General features: G+C 39.2%; 1 protein-coding gene, 1 long non-coding RNA gene and 2 other non-coding genes across 11 annotated transcripts in view; 2 read left to right on the top strand and 2 right to left on the bottom strand.

Annotated features, from left to right (window-relative positions):
* ptk2aa (protein tyrosine kinase 2aa) overlaps positions 1-15,613 on the top strand; it is an 85,146-nt gene extending 69,533 nt beyond the window's left edge. For 6 of the 8 annotated variants that reach the window (XM_057827509.1, XM_057827508.1, XM_057827504.1 and 3 more), the window contains 14 exons: positions 136-236; positions 343-432; positions 503-707; positions 1,714-1,825; positions 1,904-1,978; positions 2,969-3,055; positions 8,395-8,499; positions 8,927-8,989; positions 9,124-9,163; positions 11,340-11,425; positions 13,723-13,878; positions 13,960-14,040; positions 14,114-14,199; positions 14,269-15,612. In XM_057827509.1, the coding sequence (XP_057683492.1) occupies positions 136-236; positions 343-432; positions 503-707; positions 1,714-1,825; positions 1,904-1,978; positions 2,969-3,055; positions 8,395-8,499; positions 8,927-8,989; positions 9,124-9,163; positions 11,340-11,425; positions 13,723-13,878; positions 13,960-14,040; positions 14,114-14,199; positions 14,269-14,389 (1,408 nt within the window). In that variant the 3' untranslated portion in view covers positions 14,390-15,612. Of the gene's footprint in view, positions 1-135; positions 237-342; positions 433-502; positions 708-1,713; positions 1,826-1,903; positions 1,979-2,968; positions 3,056-8,394; positions 8,500-8,926; positions 8,990-9,123; positions 9,164-11,339; positions 11,426-13,722; positions 13,879-13,959; positions 14,041-14,113; positions 14,200-14,268 lie in introns of all 8 variants that reach the window. The other 2 variants (XM_057827510.1, XM_057827503.1) reach the window with 2 other exon arrangements.
* Positions 15,472-15,544, bottom strand: trnav-cac (transfer RNA valine (anticodon CAC)). Its single transcript has one exon. It is a non-coding gene; the product is annotated as a tRNA-Val (tRNA).
* A 2,238-nt stretch (positions 15,614-17,851) lies between the features above and the next one.
* On the top strand, positions 17,852-18,795 carry LOC130910214 (uncharacterized). The gene is made up of 3 exons (XR_009061837.1): positions 17,852-18,009; positions 18,101-18,305; positions 18,401-18,795. It is a non-coding gene; the product is annotated as an uncharacterized LOC130910214 (long non-coding RNA).
* Positions 18,796-20,775: 1,980 nt separating this feature from the next.
* trnav-cac (transfer RNA valine (anticodon CAC)) lies at positions 20,776-20,848 on the bottom strand. Its single transcript has one exon. It is a non-coding gene; the product is annotated as a tRNA-Val (tRNA).
* Positions 20,849-22,496: the final 1,648 nt, after the last annotated feature.

The following is a 22,496-nucleotide window of genomic DNA, read 5'->3' as shown; positions in this document are numbered from 1 at the left end:
TAAAATGGTAATTTCAGAGTACTATAACAGTATATAGTATAACAGAATAATCTCTGATCAGTCGACTATTACAATAAACGTTTGTGGCAGGTCAAGTGATGTCTAAATGGCAGTTTGTCTTGCGTTTCTGTTCAGGGACATCGCAGCACGTAACGTGTTGGTGTCTTCTATCGACTGCGTGATGCTGGGGGACTTCGGTTTGTCCCGCTACATGGAGGACAGCTCTTACTACAAAGGTGATGATTCAGCTGGAAAATTAATTTCTACTTCATTTTCATGGTTTACCGCCATCTACTGGAAGTTTTTGGTAGTTTCTCAAGCTTCTATCATTCTTTTTCTCAGCCTCTAAAGGCAAACTTCCTATCAAGTGGATGGCACCAGAGTCGATCAACTTCAGAAGATTCACCTCCGCTAGTGATGTCTGGATGTTTGGTGAGCCCGCCTGCGCCTTCCCAAAATGGCGTCGCATCATTTCACTGTCATTTTTGCATCCCCTTGGCAGGCGTGTGCATGTGGGAGATCCTGATGTACGGCATCAAGCCCTTTCAAGGTGTGAAGAACAATGATGTGATCGGTCGCATAGAGAACGGCGAACGGCTGGCTATGCCGCCGCAGTGCCCACCAACACTTTACAGCCTAATGACCAAGTGCTGGTCGTACGACCCCAGCAAGCGGCCGCGGTTCACTGAACTCAAAACGCAGCTCAGGTAATCGTGCTTGTTTTCCGTCAAAGACTATAATTCATTCATTGGCCGCCACTGACAGCGATAGGTAGCAAATGATAAATGCAAACCATTGTTGTTTTCGTAAACAAGGACTATCATGAAAGTATATCGTAAACGAACATTTTTTTCATGATGATGACAAACAAAAAATTTGTCTTCCTAGTTTTCATGTTTTCACGAGATGAGAAGGGGACAAAAATGAGCCATAGTTTGCGTCATTTGTTCGCAATGTGTAACATTTTCTGATTGTACGTGTTGTCAGCCTGCATCGTAGCAGTGCTTGGTTGTGTCATTCATGTGACGTGCTGCCCCCAAAACACCCTCTCCAGGCTTGCTTGTTTTGAAACGTACGGTAACAGTTGCTTTCTTATCTTTGCTCAGAGAATATGCAATGATACTTTAGCATTTAATGGTCTGTGATCATCACACTCTAAATGTAACTCGTACCGTTAGCATAGCATTTGCGTTAGCATTTGCATAAACTTTAGCGTTGCGAGCTTCCTCTTAGACAACTTTTTAATAGGGTATAATTAATTGAAACTGATGTACCGTTTTCCTCCTGAGTGTTTACTATCATCCCTTAGTTGGCGTTGTCCTTGGACACCCTACAATATGTGCTCGTTGGTCATTGTTCATTTGAAATAGTTGAAAACCCTTATTTATTTTTGGACGAAAACAGTTTGTGTATTCATCAACAAGAACTAGACGAAGATTAACACATTTTGATACGACTAAGACTGTTAAGTATTTTCGTCCAAAAGACTAAGAGTGAGACGAAAAGCTGCAAGCTATCCCAGTTGAAATGCATTGTTCACCTTTCACCCTTAATGGCAGCCAGTTAGTTTATTACGCTCCTTCTCTTCTAAAATGGGACGATTTTAATCCCGAGATTGTAGATTGAAAACAACATTTTTGTCGATCTCTGTGATCAGCGTCAAAACTACCTGTAAAAAAAAATTAAATATTGTGATCCGTTTTTCTCTAACAGCACCATACTGGAGGAAGAGAAGCTCCAGCAAGAGGAAAGACTGCGGATGGAGATGAGAAGACAGGTCACAGTGTCGTGGGATTCTGGAGGTTCTGATGAGGCGCCGCCAAAAGTGAGACTTAAGTTTGTATTAATTAATTGCATAGTCTTCATTCTTAAATTCAATTGAATGGCTATTTTATTTTTGCAGCCGAGTCGACCAGGTTACCCCAGCCCTCGTTCCAGTGACGGCTACTTCTCTAGTCCGCAACATAACCACTACCAGGTGAGTTTTTTTTTTTTTTTTTTTAAATATTTACACAATATTTTGATAAAATGTTGACTTAATTTCTAGATTTGTAAGTTTTTCAGGACATATTCTTTAAAACTATTAGTTAGAATACAAAAAAAAGTTTTATAAAAACAAAAGTAATAATTGAAAACTATCATTGCCATTTTTTGGGTGTTTGCTATATTTTGCGGTATTATATTGCGATATTAAAACTACAAGAATTTTTACACACGATCCCAGAACTGTGAGCTGGACGTGCTAAGCACTGTCCCACTGTGCCTCCTTCATAATATGAATTATTTTTAAACAAGAATGACATAGAAAAATGCTTGTCTTCATTAAATGCTTCATTGAGTGAGCCCACTCAAATTCACTCACGCGTTGATGCTCATGCTGCCGAGAATAGCCTCTCACTTACACAATGAATGAGTTGGCACTAGATGTGCCAATTACCGGTTTCAATGTATACCGTGGTATAGTGTCATAATAATAGAGTATCAGTATTTTTACCAGTGAGTCAATACAAACCCACTGCGCTGAATGTTATGGTAGACACAGCCATCTAGTGGTATAACATGAAATGAGTTTTTGTTGAAGGATCCCCCCGCCTCACATACATTCGATACAATGTACCTAACCTAAGCAAAGCACTAGATTAAAAATGTGCAATTAAAACAATGGTTGTTTTCCTATCAGTTGAGTTTTAATAGCTCTCATAAACAAAACTTGAAGCCATATCTGAAGAGCAAGCGTGACCTTCAAGTGACTGAAGAACCTATCACAAGTAATCCAAACGGACAGTAGGCATGCGCTGACCTAAAAAGGAGCGTAGGAACATTTCGACCGAATTCAACAACATCAATTATCTTGCTATTGTCAGAATGTGTCCATCATCAGGGCTTTTTCTTTGTTATTTCAATAATGATTAATGTGAACATTATTATTATTATTAAGTCGATATTTCTTTTTTGTGTCCACCTTTAGCCTACAGCGCATGGCGGCTTCCCTACGACTGACTCCTGGAACCAGCACAGGCCGGAACATACAGCAATGTGGAGCTCCAACATGGAGGTAAATTACCTCCAAAATAATTGACTTCATAGACTTCACTATCAGTTGACGTGACACGGGACTCGGGGCCGATCAGTAGAGGGCCTATTTTCAAAAACTTAAAATTCAAATATTTTCAAAACCAAAGCCGCAAGCGACCTAAAACCAAAACCGACACCTCCCTTAGGCATATATAAGTCTCCATGAGCAGCGACATAAAAAAATTCAAAGTCGTTCCCTAATAAAATCCTGATTAATTATTTATTTATACAAGTATAACAAAACATAAAATTGCTATAAAATTCTCAAATTTTAGGCTAGATGCACAAAAATCACCAAATGCAGAGAGATAATCACCCATTCTTTTAGGATCAATAGCAATATTTAACATATAAGTTTTTGCTCAAAATAGCAACTTTTTTTTTTTTTATTTAGTGCAAGTTTTCAACAGCTAATAAATCACTCAATTTTCACATCAGAAACTTAATACTTGAGGAAAGCATGCAGAATCATCCTAATTTTACTCAATAAAAGCTAAAATTGCATTTTTCTATATACAAGCACAACTTATTTAGGTTGAATTCCGCTATTATGTAGAGATACAAAATCCAACATGGCGGCTGTCACAAAACAAAGAGCTTTTTAAGTAGAAAATTATTCCAAATAAATGCTTAAATCGCGGAATTTCTATCGATATGAACGTAAAACAGTCTAGATTCTTGGTTAAAAGCAAAAACGGGCAGTTATCGTTCGTTTTACGTAAATATTTCAAGCAAAAGTTAAGGTATTGTTTAATCCAACATGGCCTCCGTCACGGAACAAAGAGCTTTTTAAGTTGAAAATTCTTGCAAATTAATGCTTAAATTGCGGAATTATTGTAAATATGAACGTAAAATGGTAGACCCTCCGTTAAAAGCAAAACACTAGGCAGTTATTCATTTTACATAAATATTTCAAGCTAAAGTTAGGCTAATTTTTTCCATTCATTTCATTGTATTCACAACATTTCAAAGTGCTTGCATGGTAGGCCTGTCGCGATAACACATTTTAAGCGGGATATTGTCTCATAATTATTGCCGATATGCAATATTATTACCTGTTTTTTGAATATATACCTGTGTGTATATATATATATATATATATATATATATATATACACAGTGGTACCTCTACATACGAAGTTAATCCGTTCCAGGACCTTGTTTGTAAGTCGAAATGGTCGTATGTCGAGCAGGATTTTCCCATAGGAATACATTATAATTCCATTAATTCGTTCCACAGCCCAAAAACCTTCACTAAATCCTTAAAAAATACTGCTGGTACTATTACAAATGGCATTTACACATAGCAAAACAAATAAATTATAAATCAAAATCGGAATAATAATAATAATAATAATAATTCCTGTATTAATGTAACGAATCGGGTTCTAATGTGGCGGACGTTTTTTGCTGACCCTGAACGCACCGCGGGGCTGACGTGCCAGAGACAGACCGGTGAGCTTGAGGTTCACTTTCACTTTGAATGTTTTCTTGAGAACACCGTCAATTGCGGCAGACAGAAGGTGTTTTTGTTTTGAATAAGTTGTGAAATAAATGATAAAAACGTGGCGAAGTTGGCGATTTCTCTGGAGATGTTACCACAATAAGAATTGTCAGCTTAACTTATAAAGACTGGCGAACGATGGTCGGAGGATGACCGTGGAGATGTATTGTTGAGCCATTTCACGGATGCCCACCCTACGCTCATATTTTTCTGTCATTTGCATCTTCATTTAGAAGGTAAGGGTCAACTTTTTCCTTGTTTCACCACCTGTACCAACCTTTTCTGAAACCAGTGTTGATTTGTCACACAAGAAAATCCGCCGTGCATTCGTCTGCGGTGCTGCCATTGTCGTCGTATTTCTAGCATGTCGTCGGATGTAGAAACAAATGGCGAGTCAAATTTTACGTCGGATGTCGAAAAGTTCGTGTGTCGAAGCGATCGTATGTAGAGGTACCACTGTATATATATATCACCCATTCAAATGCAATAAATTGTTATTCTTAAATAAAACACACACGATATTCAAATTTATAAATATTAAAAAAAACACAATGCATAATGAGTCATTTTAAAGCTACTTATGTGCAGAATATGAAATAGGTGGGAAACCCAATGTCATTTTTGTTGTCTACCAATTAGAGCTCATTAAAAGTGTTAGTTTTATCCAAAATGACTGTCATCTTGTCCTGCAAAGTGTACATGCAACAAACTTGAAGTCAAATTATTATCACTTTTTACATCATATTATCAATGCCAATCAGATTTTTCATAATGGGTGTCATTTTAAATTTATTCTTAGTGTACAATCTAAAGTATTTGCAGTTGCCTCCAGAAATCTGAACATGACGTGCTTTTATTTTGAAATGTCCACCGGAAGTACCTTTGCTAAGCCACTAACCCTAAGCTTCACACTTAGTAAAAAGAAACAAAAACAAAGTGCACTTCGCTTTCATCATGCATGTATTATCAGTAATAGATTTTTTTTGTTCGCATCCCTTGCAAATTCTTTAATCCAGCGAGTTTTCATGTTTGGAGTGTCACCTTTTAACCGCAATGTTGCGTTGTGGAGAAGACTGCCAATGTTTTATAGCAGGCTAAAGTGGTTAGTACATTGTCTTTTTTCCATTAGCCTCAATTTAGCGATGCTAATGTTTTACAATGTTTAATATAGAAGTGTTTCCTTATTTTGTATGTCTGAACTTTAATTCTACGGCGTGTCTATGGCCAATAAACATCTGTGAAAGCTACCGGAGTCTCATATGCAATCAAAATGCACGTGTGCCGAGTGCACGCGGCAAACAAACGCACAAATGTATGTATGCACGCACGCGGCGATAAATTGCAGCCGGGAAAATTACCATCCTCATTTATATTTAGCTTGCGATAATTTGACTTATTCAATATCGCGACAGGCTTATTTGCATGGTGCGAAAAATATAATACCGTATGGGCACGAATATAAGACGGCCCTGATTTATAAGACGACCCCCTCTTTTTCAAGACTCAAATTTGAAAAAAGATTTTTTGAACACCAAATTAATTTTTATACACAAAATAATTACAGTACATCTGAAACAAATGATTATAACAATATTAGGGCTGTTAAAGGATTAAAAATTTTAATTGAGTTAATCACAGCTTAAAAATTAATTAATCGTAATTAATCGCGATTCAAGCCATCTCTAAAATATGCCATATTTTTCAGTAAATTATTATTGGAATGGAAAGATAAGACAAGACGGATATATACATTCACCATACTGTACAGAACTACTGTGTTTGTTTATTACAAGAATAAATCCACAAAATGGCATTAACATTATTAACCCTTTATTGCACACCATATCACATTTGATGCACCTAAAATTTCATTATTTTGAGACTAATTCAGAATTTTTACATTTCATTTTGAAAACAAAATGATGGATGCAAGTCAACACATGCATCTGCAGGTTCCATGAGGTAAAAAAAAAAAGATTTAGCAAGGGTTATAGATATTAGAGTGCTTATTACACATATTAATTTTAACTTTTCTTTTTACAATTTTGAAAAAAAGGTTTCATTGGGACCTTATTTTCCAATTTTTGGGATTCTCTGATAATTGCTTCATGTAGCAGGTATTTAAGGGTTATCATTCTTTCTTTGAAAGGGATCCACGGATAGAAAGACTTGTAATTCTTAAAAGATGAATGTGAGTACAAGTTATAGTAATTTTATATTAAAACTAGGGCTGTCAAACGATTAAAATTTTTAATCAAGTTAATCACAGCTTAAAAATTAATTAATCGTAATTAATCGCAATTCAAACCATCCATAAAATATGCCATATTTTTCTGTAAATTATTGTTGGAATGGAAAGATAAGACACAAGACGGATATATACATTCAACATACTGTACATAAATACTGTATTTGTTTATTATAACAATAAATCAACAAGATGGCATTAACATTCTGTAAAAGTCATCCATGGATAGAAAGACTTGTAGTTCTTAAAAGATAAATGTTAGTACAACTTATAGAAATTTTATATTAAAACCCCTCTTAATTTTTTCGTTTTAATAAAATTTGTAAAATTTTCAATCAAAAAATAAACTAGTAGCTCGCCATTTTTTATGTCAGTGATTACACAATGCTCATGGTGCTGAAACCCATAAAATCAGTTGCACCCAAGCGCCAGCAGAGGGTGACAAAACACCAAAAAACACGAGTAAAAAGTGGACATGACACTGTGCTGTCATTTTAATCTGTTTGAGCGGGGCATTTCTTTATTTCTTTATTTAAGGATCCCCATTAGTCTCTACCAAAGTAGAGACTATTCTTCCTGGGGTCCATTCACAGTAATTTTACAATATATACAAAACAATTAATAGTATAAAGCAGGTTTACATTTCTAAAGTGTGGGGGGAAAAAAAAAGATACAATAAAACAACTACATATATTTACAATGGCTGAATAAGCATAGGCATGTGCGTTAATTGCGTCAAATATTTTGACGTGATTAATTTAAAAAATTAATTACCGCCCGTTAACGCGATAATTTTGACAGCTCTAAACAATATATTTGAGAGAAAAAGCATGTTGTTTTTGCCTCATTCAAATCTTAATATCTCAACATTTAAATATATAAACTAAAGTGCAATCACAATCGTAAATGAATGGCTTCTGGTTTTTGAAATGTAAATAAACCAATCTATTGTGATAAAACAACAAAATTGCAATAACTGCATTGACCATCAAAGTGAGGTCTAACTGTAACTGTAGTCTTGAAACAAATCTGAATAAGGAAAAACATTGCAATAAAATAATGCAAACTGGTTAAACTTCAGAGTAGCTGAGATCTGTCATGACAGAACATCGCTTCAATGATATCTGGCGCCATCTAGCGTCGTGAATGGGTATAATGTCTAGACCCCGAATATAAGACGACTCCCGCTTTTTGAGTCTTATTTCAATGCAAAAAACACAGTCTTATATTCGGGCCAATACGGTAATTGCCTTCAATCCTCGACCAAATCACTCTTGAGACACTCCTGGTTGCTTGTATGCAGTAAAACCATCATCCTATTTCCACCTAACTCCGGCGTTAAACTCAAACACACACTGCGCTCTAACGTAGTGAATGGTGGAAGCCACCTCAACGCTCTATGGGTTGGCCCCCTACGGGAAGGCGTGGCGCAAAGTCTGTGGGAGTTGTTTTGTCAACTGATGGTGGAGTCTGTTGACTTACAGATTCTTTGAGTTGGGAACTTTGGTGGATTTTTACAAGATACGGGTGGGTAAGTTGAAAGTTCCACACCATTTTATTCCTCCAGGACCCGGGATGTACGGGCCAGGCTCTCATGGAGGAGAGGCTGATGATGCAGCAACAGCAGATGGAAGACGACCAGCGCTGGTTGGAGCAGGAGGAGATCTTCATGGTAACGTGAAAGCTCACCGCATATGTATAAATATACAAGGAACACAGCATTTGTGACAAACGTCGGCCAATCGGGGTTGAGTATTTGTGAGGTGGGCGGTGAGACAGGAAGTGGGATTGGCAGGACGCTAGGACGGAACGCTGAGGTGCGGATGGAAAGAATGGGAGGAAAAATAGAGGGGATCTTTTCCTTGAGCACCCGACTCCTCCTCCTCTCTGAACAAAAACGTCTTCCTCTTCTCCTTTAAATCTCTCTACCTCTTTTCTCTTCACAACCGTCTCCCCTACGCTTCTTGTTCAGACCTCATTTTTCATCCCAGGATGCAACTCTTTAAAGCATGCTTCACCAAAATGGTACAGAAGAAAAAAGGGAGAGATTGACAGTGTTGTATCATGTGGTTAATACACATAAATTTTTTTCTTTTCAGAAGACCGAGCCCAGAAACAGCCGAGGGAGCATCGAAAGAGAAGACGGGACTCTCCAAGCGCCGGTCAGTTAGTCCCTCAGCTTTGTATTTCCGCATGCAAGTTTATTCTTTATTTAGCCAGCACATGACCACAAACATGTCACAAAATGGCAGAGGTTTCCTGCCCTGACTTGTTTTGTGTGTTTCTTCATGCTCAGGGTGGAAGCCAGCACATATATCAGCCTGTGGGCAAACCAGGTAAGAGAGAGTCATGTGCTTTAACTGCCATTGACGGTGATCGGTGTCTAATCCATACCTGTCAACCTGAGGCCGATGGCAATCTTACAAATAGTGATGTATGCCCTTAAAAATTGGTGACTAATCTTACAACGTTCTATATAGCGTACAATATGAAACAAAAATAACTCAATTTTTTAAATATATGAATTTATTGGTAATATTGTAACATATAACTTGGTGCAATCAATATCTTCAGCTACAGTGGGGCAAATAATTATTTAGTCAACCACCAATTGTGCAAGTTCTCCTACTTGAAAAGATTAGATAGGCCTGTAATTGTCACCATGGGTAAACCTCAACCATGAGAGACAGAATATGGAAAAAAAACCAAAATCAAATTGTTTGATTTTTAAATTTATTTCCAAATTACAGTGGAAAATAAGTATTTGCTCACCTACAAACATTCTGGCTGTCAAAGAGGTCTATCGAGGCTCCACTCGTTACCTGTATTAATGGCACCTGTTTTAACTCATTATCGATATAAAAGACACCTGTCCACAACCTCAGTCAGTCACACTCCAAACTCGACTATGGCCAAGACCAAAGAGCTGTCGAAGGACACCAGAGACAAAATTGTAGACCTGCACCAGGCTGGGAAGACTGAATGTGCAATAGGTAAAAAGCTTGGTGTAAAGAAATCAACTGTGGGAGCAATTATTAGAAAATGGAAGACATACAAGACCACTGATAATCTCCCTCGATCTGGGGCTCCATGCAAGATCTCACCCCGTGGCGTCAAAATGATAACAAGAATGGTGAGCAAAAATCCCAGAACCACACGGGGGGACCTAGTGAATGACCTACAGAGAGCTGGGACCACCAAAGGCGACTATCAGTAACACAATGCGCCGCCAGGGACTCAAATCCTGCACTGCCAGATGTGTTCCCCTGCTAAAGAAAGTACACATCCAGGCCCATCTGCGGTTCGCTAGAGAGCATTTGGATGATCCAGAAGAGGACTGGGAGAATGTTTTATTGTCAGATGAAACCAAAATAAAACTTTTTGGTAGAAACACAGGTTCTCGTGTTTGGAGGAGAAAGAATACTGGATTGCATCCGAAGAACACCATACCCACTGTGAAGCATGTGGGTGGAAACATCATGCTTTGGGGCTGTTTTTCTGCAAAGGGACCAGGACGGCTGATCTGTGTAAAGGAAAGAATGAATGGGGCCATGTAGCGAGAGATTTTGAGTGAAAATCTCCTTCCATCAGCAAGGGCGTTTAAATTAATTAATTAAAAAGTAATTAATTACGGTAGTTATAAATTCTCCCAAAAAGTAATTGAGTTCGTAACTCAGTTACCTTAAGGTAAGAGAAATTAGTTACTTGGCAAAATAACTGGTGTTACCTTTCATGTTTGTTTTAATTAAAAAAAAAACATAGTAACCTTTGCTATGTGTGGAAATTGTTTAATGTTGTGAATCAACTGGTAAAGTTGTTGAAATTGCTACCGTTTTTGCATTAGTCCCCTTCAGTGTACTTTCGACATGTTAAAGTTTTAAAACTGTTTCATCATTTAGAGATAGATTCAAGTGAAGATTTTGCCGATTTAGGAGTATTTCAGATAAAAAGTTACTTAAGTTCGCGAGGAAGGTTCACTACAACAGAGCCTTTCTGAGATGTCTACTGCTTCAAAATGGCGGTTGTTTATTAACGCCGCCGTCTGTCATTTCGCATGTAGTTCTATAAGCATTTGATATCTAGGCGTAGATTGTAGGCTGTCGGCAACAGTCAGTAAAAATTGGCGCCACCTAGCCTAGCATCGCGTTTGCTACAGCTTCACAACACTCTTCTCTCTCAGTGTATTTGACTTTTCTCGCGTCATTCAATCAACGTAGTAACGCATCGTAACGCACATTCTCTCGTTGCCGAAACAGTGACAAAATCCGAACGGAGGAAAAAAAAAAAAAGCACAAAAACCGTACAGATTTTGAACGTACGGCGTACACATTTAAAAATCAGTGCTCACTTGTACAAATTGCGCCGAAACCTTACAACTTGACAGGTATCCTAATCTATTGAGAGTGTGATTATTCGCTGCCAGTTCAAATAAATTGGACGTCTATTGCCGTCAATGGCACTGAAACCTCATGTTTTTTCTGTTTTAAAAAAAATGTATGAATTTTCTTTTAGAACACGTGGCTCCACCAAAGAAGCCCCCCCGCCCTGGCGCCCCCATTCACCCTGGCCCCGTGGACAGCTACAACGAAGGTGTTAAGGTACAATCCGTTAATACGTTGTCAATTGTGTGCAGTGGCGCTAACACGCGTTAATGGCTTTTGAGCTAACGTGCTGTCCCTCGCTTTCTCCTCTACCCCCCGTCCCTTGACTACCAATATAGCCTTGGAGGGTAAGCTGACCCGTGCGTAGAGAGTCAGTAGTTAGCCCGTCAGCGCAAGTACAGGGTTTAGCAGTAGACTTTAGGGAGGACCAGGGGTGCCAAATTTAAATCAATGAATACAACATTGTTGAAGATGAATGAATAAATACTGCAAGTTATTATATTGAAGTATGTAGTATATAGTTAAACATTTAGTGTATTCATTTCGATTTATATACACAATATATGTGACGGAAAACACTCTTACTTCCAAGTTTCTTCTGAGACCCCCAATTTGGCCAAATTTCAAAATTGTCCTATATGCATGTGTGATACGTCTTTGAAAGCTTAAAATTTTGAACAGGAAGGCATTTAAAAAAATTTTTTAACCCCTTAATTCTTACTCGAGGTGAGAGCATAATTAAAGACACTGTGATTTTAACGAGATATTATCGCGTACTTAGCTTAGCATGTCTCACTGAGTGTCAAAACACAGCTGTGAATGGCCACAGCTGGATTTTTTGGGGATTTTATGGGTGAAACATGGTAATATACCAAGGGTCTCGATGCAGAAATCGCAGAAATCAAGGAGTGGTCGAAATTTTCTTTTTTATATATCGACCCTTTTAAACGTTGTTTTCCCCATTTTTTTTTTGTTTGGATCGATTATTTATCATCTAAAATATTGGGGAAAATGTGACAATAACAAAAAAAATACAATTAAGCGATAGTTATGAGTAGGGCTGTGACAAAATATCGAAATGGTGATATTTCGTATAGGGCTGCAGCTATCGAATATTTTAGTAATCGAGTAATCGACTGAAAATTCTATCGATTAATCGAGTAATCGGATAAAACAAATATATTTTTAGGTGAAGAGCAATTATAAATATACATGAGAAAACAAGACATTTCATCTAATCTTGAACCATTTTCAGTCAATCAATGTCTTTATTTTCGATGTATATTGTTGTAAACAGCCAACAATTGCATCTCAGATGTAACTAGAATATATAAAAAAAAAAGACAAATTCACTGCTTTCACTCAAAAAACCTTTAGATCTTATTTAAAAAAAACAAAAAAAAACAGTATATATACCTAAAAATGCCGTTACGCTTGATAACACATCGCTTAAAAGTTAGGATTTTTTCCCCACGTGTTTCAATTGAATTTCTACTTGTGTCAAGCCATTTTTAAGTTCTAGTTAAGTTTTAAATTACACTCTACTCTACAGCGCTATGTTTTCATAGATTAAATAAAGCCTGTATGTAAGACACGTTAGCCACGCATCGACAGCGGTCATAATCAATAGAAACCTAGCCCTCCGCAGGGCTAACGTTACGTGAGTGAGTGACAGTAACGTTAAACTTATTTATTAGCGCTTAGAAGTCTACTGCTTTAAGATGGCGGCTTTTTACTAACGCCGCTGACTCTGTCATTTCGCATCTAGTTCAACATACATGTGATCTCTATGAGGTGCATCAGACACTACCTGCTACCACCGTAGCATCATTCGGGCTAGTTTTTAGCAACATCGGCGTCGTTTGTAGCGCCTGTCTGCTGCAGTTAAGTTTTTAATTTTTTTTTTTTTTTTATTGCTTCTTCCTCTACGCACATGACATTAGCGCGTTGTCCTGCATTAAAAGTAGTCCGGGCAAAACGTGACGTTTGGAGCTGTCAAAATTAAACGATTACTCGAGGTGAACAAAATTACTCGGATCAGTTTTTAAACTCGAGTTGCTCAAGTATTCGTTTCAGCTCTAGTTTATTTTAAAGAGGGTGCAAGAGCAGAAATTGCTTTTTCAGCCTTGTCTGTGTTTTCCGTCATATGTGTATTTCAATTTGTATTTATTTCTTTTTATTTACCTTTTGTTTGTAGCAATAAAAATTGAAATGCAATTCATTTTTATTTACAGTATTTGTTTCAAAATGAAAAATTGATACTAACTAATGTTGAAAAAAAAAAAGATCATGGAATAATAACAATTTAATGACGCATTTGTGTTTGTTTGTCTTTTTTTAAATCATGGATTCATTTATTTAATTTGGGTACTCCTGGTCCTCCATAAGTATGTAGTACAATATATCACCTAGATTATATTTATTTTATCTGACTAGTTGTCTGTCTGTCCATCCCCTGAGCGCCGTTTAAAAATTTTGACATTATGTCCAATTTCTCCTTCCCGGTGGTGCAGTTACAGCCCCAGGAGATTAGCCCGCCCCCCACAGCCAACTTGGACCGCTCCAACGACAAAGTGTACGAAAACGTGACGGCGCTGGTGAAATCCGTCATCGAGATGTCAAACCGGATCCAGCCGGCGGCGCCTGAGGAGTACGTGCCCATGGTTAAGGTGACTCTTCCTGATTATTTTTCAGTATCTCCATCAATGACGGCCAATGACTTACTAAGCTTTTGTGTGTGTATTGTGCAGGAAGTGGGTTTGGCGCTTAGGACTTTGCTGGCCACAGTGGATGAGACCATCCCGGTGCTTCCCGCCAGCACCCACAGAGAGGTAAACAGCTTCCATTGTCCAATTTTTCATACAAAAACTTTAAAAACTAAGAAGCTTTCCTCTATTTAATCAGATCGAGATGGCGCAAAAACTTCTCAATTCTGATTTGGCCGAGCTAATCGCCAAGATGAAGCTGGCGCAGCAGTATGTCATGACCAGGTGAGCGCCACGTGGCGTTGACTTTTCCCCGCCAACACCTGTTTTGACGCGGCGTCCATTTTGTCTCAGTTTGCAGAAGGACTACAAAAAGCAGATGCTCATGGCGGCGCACGCCCTGGCCGTGGACGCCAAGAACCTGCTGGATGTCATCGACCAGGCTCGCCTCAAGATGATCACGCGGCCGCCTTAGCTGGACGTTGGTGGCCAGGGAGAGCGACTCAAATGGTGGACAACGCACACTACAGCCACCATGATCTGGTGTCCTCGTGGATTTTTTTATGATAAAAAAACACTCTCGCCACATATTTTTTAGTAATACAGTACATTTGTTAAAAGTAGCCATTTTAAAAAATAATTTCGAAGGAGTTGTTCCACACGTGACGAAACGGACAGCAGAATCGGTGGTGTTTGAACATGCTTTTGATATAATATATTTACAGTTTATACATATGTAATTTTCCCAGCCTTGGCTTTTACTGGATGTTTTTTTTTTGTCAGTTCTCATCCTTTAGCTTTAAGAATCAAACGTGGGGAACATTTTTTCCCACCCATATAAGGGGCCAGTTTCCCCAAATGTATGAAAAATATGAGCATTTGCAGGTTAAATGTTTTTAAATGTGTATAACAGCTCCTCTGAGATTTGATGCGATTTTTCAAGTTGCATGGCGAGCCGACAATGGAGACACGTGCCACAGGTTCAGCAGTAAGTACACCACAGGCCACTTTTGAAAGATATATGACTTTTTCCTATTTTAACCTCTCTGACAAATGGCTTGTTGGATACAAGCAAAGGAGAGCATGGATGCTTACAAATAACTTTGAAGACTTTCTTTTTAAAAATACATATATACATACAGAAAATGAAGTCATACGGGGTTGCCTGTTTATTTTTTACACTACAAATCAATTTGGCAACTTTACAGACTCGAATCAAATACTGTGAATGGATTAAAGAGCGACATCCTTATTTATTAGGTGAATGGCAACTGCAGTTGGACGCTATGGTCAGCCGGTTTGAACCTGATAAATTTCCAACATGGTCCCCTTTTTCACAATTTTTGTTTTTCCAGCACTTTTCTCAGGAAATACATCATGTAAAGTTGCAAATAAAAAGACACTGTTAGCATTGCAAACAGGCTATTTATTGGACGCACGGAGATGTTTCGAACCAGCGGCCGTTCACGTGTGTGGCGAATGTGATTAACACTACAATGTTGTTTATAAAGAAATATGATATGAAAAATGCAGAAATAGCTGGATAAAAGAATTACTTGTTTCCGCCCGGTTTCGAACCGGGGACCTTTCGCGTGTGAGGCGAACGTGATAACCACTACACTACGGAAACTGATGAGTTTCAGCATGACATTGACAAGAATTTTCAAAAAAGAAATAAAATATGACAGCAATAGCTACATTACAGAAGGCCTTGTTTCCTCCCTGTTACAAACTAGTGTTGTATCGGTCGCGAACGATTCGTTCTTTTTGAACGAATTGTTTGGGTGACCGAGACCGAACTAATCACCATCTGCACTGATTCGTTCTATGAAGTTGGTGCTTGTTCACTGCGTGGGAGGGCGTTGAGCAAGCGGCAGCGTCTTCTGACATCGCACACGACCAATCAGACGCCAGCCTCATCGCGGGCAGGGGAGGGACCGGAAACACAATCAGGGCGTATGTCACCCACTTCCACGTGTGGCCAATAAGCAGCCAGCGTGCAGGCAGGGGGGCAAGACTGAGTTTTGTCACTTCCCGTTCAGTGACTCGGTCCTCCGGCTCCTGACCTAGCTTGCTGCTAACTTGACTTTCCAGTAATGACTATGCGGTGAACGAATCAAAAAATGAAAGGAAAGGACTTTGTCACATATTTGTTAACGTGGAGCCTATCAAATGCCGCTCAAAAAGACAAAAACACCACACAAATCTAGCGAGCATGGTTTAGTGTACTACTTTTCTCAACAGACTCGGGACTACCTATTACGACATACTATCAAATTTACAGTAATTTAAAACACGGGTAGCTACGAGGCAAGCAAAAGCTGAGCTGCGGTCGCGTGACGGCAATGAAGGGGGCAAAGAACCGTCACTATATGGAGGCTTCATGGCAGCGATATTTACTTCATATGTGCACAGACAAAAAGAATATATAGTATGATCACCATAATACTGATTTGCAATGAAACGGTATATACATGTCCATTTTTTCAAGTGTTTTATTTTTTTTTTCGTGTCAGGTGTTGGTTGGTTTGACAAATTATGTCAATCCGTCCATCATGTGCTACTCAAGCGCCCCAAAACAACGCACATGGACACGGGAGATGTCGCAATATGTCTACATTTTTCTTATCAGACTAATGAGAGTAGAAAGGCGATATCGTAAAGAGCAAACAATTTTCTCGTCGGCATTTGACGATCTGAGATGCGGGGACGACAGGGGAGCTGACCGGATTATTTTATTTATTAATACCAGTGCAAAAATTCAATACGATCACCATAATACTGATTTGCAATGAAACTGTATATACATGTCAATTTTTCCGAGTGTTTTTTTTTTTTTTTTTTCGTGTCAGAGCGTGTCGGTTGGTTTGACAAATTATGTCAATCCGTCCTGATCATGCGCTACTCAAGCGCCCCAAAACAACGCACGCGAACACGGGAGATGTCGCAATATGTCTACATTTTTCTTAACAGACTAATGAGGGTAGAAAGGCGACATCGTAAAGAGCAAGCAATCATTTCTCGTCAGCATTTGACGAGCTGAGATGCGGGGACGACAGGGGAGTTGACCGGATTATTTTATTTATTAATACCAGTGCAAAAATTCAATACGATCATCTTAATACTGATTGGCAATTAAACTGGCAAATATCAAAATGTAGTATTGTCTTTATTTCAGAGCAGCACATTCGACAACTAGGTATTTACACTTATAGTTTTAATAGTGACTAAAAATAATAGTGATGAGCATAAAAACAAAAATACAACAGAGCGAGATGTAAATATGATGATTCCATAATTAGAAATTAAACTTTCAATTTATTTTTATTTTCGTGACAGCAAGCATGCTGCGTTGGCTGGTAGCAAGCAGCATTGTAAATGTGATCAAGAACATGCTAAAGAAAGTCCGTTCGCCCCCGACCCCAACCCCCCGCTCCCCCCACAAAAGGAAAATGTTTAACCGTGTCCTCAATCGAAATGCAAGCACGATCCATGACTTTGAGCCCATAGAACTAGGACAGACGACGCGGAAGTTCTCCCTCGCTTTTGCAGCAGCGGGAGGGAGGGAGACGAGGCTGTCTGTGAAAGCAGAATGATATCGCCTGTCACTCATTTCTGAAACTACGACGAGTGGTCAATGTGGAAGAGAGGGAGGGACCAAGCAATGTCACTTCCCGTTCAGTTATACTGCGAAGCGGTCTTTGGTGATTCGTTCGGCAACGTCACTTCCCGTTCACTAACCGAACGATTCATTTGGGCGGGGAGGGAGATGAGGGGGGCGAACGATTCGTTGAACGATTCGTTTGAACGAATCTTTTTACTGAACGATCCGGAATGGATTCGTTTACTCCAGTGAACGACAGATCCCGTCACTATTACAAACAGGGGATCTTTGGACTCACGATGCAACTTGTATCGCCATTGGCTGCCACTTTGAGTAACACGCAACGCTATTGGCGGCCATTTTACAACATGGAACGCTACTGGCTGCCATACCAAGTAGTGGGCGAACGCTATTGGCTGCCATTCTAATAAATGGGAGAACGCTATTGGCTGGCACTCCAAAGAATGAACCTCGACATTACTCGCTCGCAGGTACTGGTTTAAGGTCACTTTGATTTTTACCCCATCACCCCGCTCCTCTTTCTTTTAATCACTATTTTTAATCACTTACACATCCTAACAGGTCCGAACATATTACAAAAGGTCCGAACGGCAACGAAACAAAAGGTCATAGGTCATAACACTTCAAATGTGGGTCCGAAGACTTCAGAACGTAAGTCCTAACGAGAGTCCCGGACATAGGGAGGCGAAAGAAGAAGGCTTCGCCACCACAAGGTTTCGCGTTTCCGCCATATTTTCCACCGCAATAAAGAAACAATAGGACAAAGGTAAGTGAAAATTAAAGGCAACAAAACATGTAAGACGAATGTAAAAAAAAAAGTGATACAAAACAATGACTATTTTGTTTTCTGCCCTGTTGTAGTCAATTGACATGACACATTCCCCATTTACTGCATCACGTCTTCTCTAAGGGGGCCGTCCTACACTCCGCTTCATTTATTAGCAGTTGGTCACATGCAGCGATCATGTCCCTCCCGTCTTCGGAGAATGTAAACAAATCAAGAGGTATCAGCTACCCGGCATGCTAACCCAAACTGAGTAACGTCTCAAAGTCTTATTTTTGCTGTTTGAAGCAAAAAATCACACAAAACTAGCCTGGATCATGTCACATGGCGGCGGGGTTGTCGATAGTCTTCGCCGATCGGCAACCCGCCCGGCGGCGAGCAAGTTACAGCTTGTTCCCCTGCTACGGACAGGAGAGCTCGCCGGGGAAGCAGCTGGAGAGTACATTTTCGGTGGACAATCAGGCACAAAATGCAAGCCGCCTCCGTATTAAAACGTGTGCCATGATCCCAGTATTTGACATAATACAAAATACGATGTTTACTCACCCGGGCTTGTGTGAGAGAGTTTCATTCATGCTAAAAACGCAGCCATTATACATTTTTGTATCCTTTTTTTTTTTTTTTTTTTTTTTTTTTTTTGTAAACAAATTTTATTTTCACAAAAACAAATACACATAACGGGCGAACAATTCACAAACAATCAACAGATTTACAACAACAACAAAATAATAAATAAAATGTTCGGGGTCATTTTTAACACAAGCCGTACTGTTTGCAAAGTCTTTTGGTACTTATAGCTTTGGGATTCAAAGAGGAACTCAAATCGTCCAAGTATAAAGAAAACGTTCTCCCAAAAACATGAAAATTTGGTCTTTGATTAGCATATTTTACACAGTGAGTGTCAAATATTGCCAATATTAAAATAAGATTTACAACATATCTTTTATCCATTTCTATGCTTTGTTATGCTTGGATGAGAAAATTGTAGCATAGAGCATCCTTGTTATATTAATCTGTTTGAGTGTGCCTCCCTATAGCCTTGACTATTGTAGACTGTATCATAATATGCCCAAATTTGGACTGTTATGTTCCTGTGTTTTCCGATATGCCCTGAATGAATGCAAGGGAGGACTGTGGCTTATCAGGCTGAGCTCATCATCTTTCTAGCCAGAGCCGGTGTTCAAGGTCATAACTTGAGGTGTTTTTCCCCTAATAGAGGATGTTTTTCTGTAACTCAGGGCCGGCCCAGTCTTTATGCAGACTATGCAGCTGCTTAGGGCCCCTGACCACTAGGGGGGCCCCAATCTGGCAGTTGTTTAATTTATGTTCTATTTTGTATACTACAGTTTGCTTTATTTGACTTCTGTGAGTTTTGATACTTGATTACAAGCTTAAAAAAATAAAATTTCTTAACTTCTTTCTTTCCTCTTTTAGAAAAAGGTTTGGCGCTATCTACTGTAAGTACTGACAATCATTTGGGGTGAGACGTTAGAAGTATGCAGTGCAACAAAATCTGATTAATATACAAAATATGGACGTATGGGTTGGATTGCATGTATGGGTTTCACAGTACACTGTGACGAGATGATGGGCCAAAAATATGGGCCCTTTGCATTATTTTGCTTATGGCCTTTAAATTGCCTGGGCCGGGCCTGCTGTAACTTGAGATGTTTTTACCAGGATATGCTATAGTAAAGTTCGGTTTTGTTTCTATGATGTCAACCCATAAATAGAGGCATGCCCTGCATTTCTCTTTTGTCCACATGTGGAGAGGACGCTTTGTGCGTGGCTCCGCGTCTGTACCTGAGAGCTCTTGTTCATAAAGCCTCCGGAGCAAAGCAATCCATGGTTGGGTGTGGGGTCTGATTCATTTCTCATCGAGCTATCGAGTTGACACTTGTCTTGGAGTTCAAAATTGAATTTCCCTGACAGCTTGTTTTAGCCAATATCCGCGGTGAACGGGAACCTTTTGAAACCCAAAAAGGCTCATACGCCTCTCCCCGGTGCAGCAACAATTTTCTGCAGCCGTTTGGTTGGCGTGATGCGAAAAATAAATGAATTAATCCACAAGATCAGCTGAATCCGCAGTCCATCTGCATGCTATAAAGCAATGCTGTATTGTGAGATGCTGACCTGGGTGACGTCACACCCGCATTCGTCCTAAACTCCCTGCTATCCTTTGCGCAGACCGGAAGGTTACTCATTTTCATGGCGCGCGATTGAAAAATTGAATACATAAAACGATCTCTTCCACACACATCCTAGTGGTCCATTTTATTCAGGAGCATAAAACGTGTGAAATATGAAATAAACAGTCTAGGTGTCATACGCACTTTAAAGCAATCCAACTGCTCGCGGGTGCGGCCACTATGGAAACTTTTGGACAAAGCCTCGTAACAGTTTACAAGTAAATGCGATATGACAAAGCAAATTGCTGGACAAAAGAAATATGTGTTTCCGCCCGGTTTCGAACCGGGGACCTTTCGCGTGTGGGGCGAACGTGATAACCACTACACTACGGAAACTGATGTATGTCGCAGGTGACGTATATATATTTAACCGTAAGTTGCCAAACCAGGTCTGTAAGTATTAATGTCCTCAGGATTTCAAGGCGAGCTAAGCGAAAATTTGAGATTAATTTGGTGCACCCGAGAAGTACATATGAGCGCTGTTGCAACTTGGACAATGCTTCCCTCCGACTTGGTGGAGGCCACCACCTCGTGGATACTTCTAGTATGATAGGTCACATGATCGTTTCAAACTAATTAAACAGCTGTCCTAATTTTTATATCACTGGCGCCAGGCAGAAACACACCGAGGACAAGGATCTGCAGAAAGGTAAAGTACTGTAAAAATATTCAATATTTCTGTATAAAACAATCAGTTTTTGTTAAACACACGGACATGGCCGTTTCTGAAGACACGTCATTAAACGAGTGCGCGCTTACGCCAGAGGTACCAAACGCAAAAAAAAAAAAAAAAGAAAAAAAGAAAAAAAAAGCTCAATACCCAATGAATATAGTTTGACATTTTTTCCCCCAAAAGTTTGATTTATTTTCAAAATGTACTGTTATAGTCAACGATTAATTAGTTTTTTTTCGACCTCCACATGAGAAATATTTTCCTAGGCTTTATAGGGAAGAAAATATTGTCATTATACAGTATATTATACATACACTTTACTAATGTATCCATTAGTCCTTAATGTAGGAGTGTGACAAAATATCAAAATGGTGATATATCGTGATACTTAGCATCCCAAAAGGTTATAGGTACTCATGCCAAGGATCGAGATATTGTTTTAAAAAGGTTAAACGTTGAAAAAAAAAATTTAAAAAAAGAGCCAACAAGTTGCTACCAAAACCTTCCTCTACAATAGTTAACTCTATAGCTGCCATTGACGGCGCACCATGCCCAGTCCATTATGACTGGGAAGGGCGAATAAACGTTCATTCATTCGAAACCAGAGCATTCACAGACACTCAGATTTTCAAGGCATTAACAGGTCACGTTCTGTTCATTTTAGGACATTTACAAATCACTTTTTGTTGAATTTGAGTACTTGCCTATTCATTTAGGAGATTCCCGGGTCACTTCCTGTTCTGTGACCCAAAATCAACAGGAAGTGGCCCATAAAATGTTAAAAGATTAACAGGTAATGACTGGAAAACCCAAAACTACCTCGTTGCCTGGCACTGATGGCCATAGAAGTGGGAGGGGCCCTTTTGCCACCCTCCCTGTTCAAATGTATTGGACGTCTATTAGTGACAAACTTACAGCCAATGCTTAATTTGTAAATCATAAGGTGCCGGAATCCAAAGTACATATAACAGCGCAGGGATGACGAGACGGGCACAGGTCCCGGAACATACGCAGAAAATGATGCTGAAAACAACACGCAAATGCCCACTTGCCATGCTGTGGGACTTAAAAGTCTCAATTTCAGATAATACCCATGGTATAAATGTTATGACAACAATTTACCATTATTTAGACTATAATCTGCAGAGCAAGGGCACTTGTCCACATAACCACAGGTGGGACTTACAGTAACGTACAGTCTAACTTGTAAAAGATAAAAAAAATAAATTTGAGATGTTACCATGATCGCTGCAGCTGCCCTCATCGCCAGTTGTTGCTTTTCTGAATCGTTTTGAACCGTCTTATTTTGAA

The sequence above is a fragment of the Corythoichthys intestinalis genome, chromosome 22 (genome assembly GCF_030265065.1).
Source record: "Corythoichthys intestinalis isolate RoL2023-P3 chromosome 22, ASM3026506v1, whole genome shotgun sequence".
Lineage (NCBI taxonomy): Eukaryota > Metazoa > Chordata > Actinopteri > Syngnathiformes > Syngnathidae > Corythoichthys > Corythoichthys intestinalis.
This window is presented reverse-complemented; position numbering and strand designations above follow the sequence as displayed.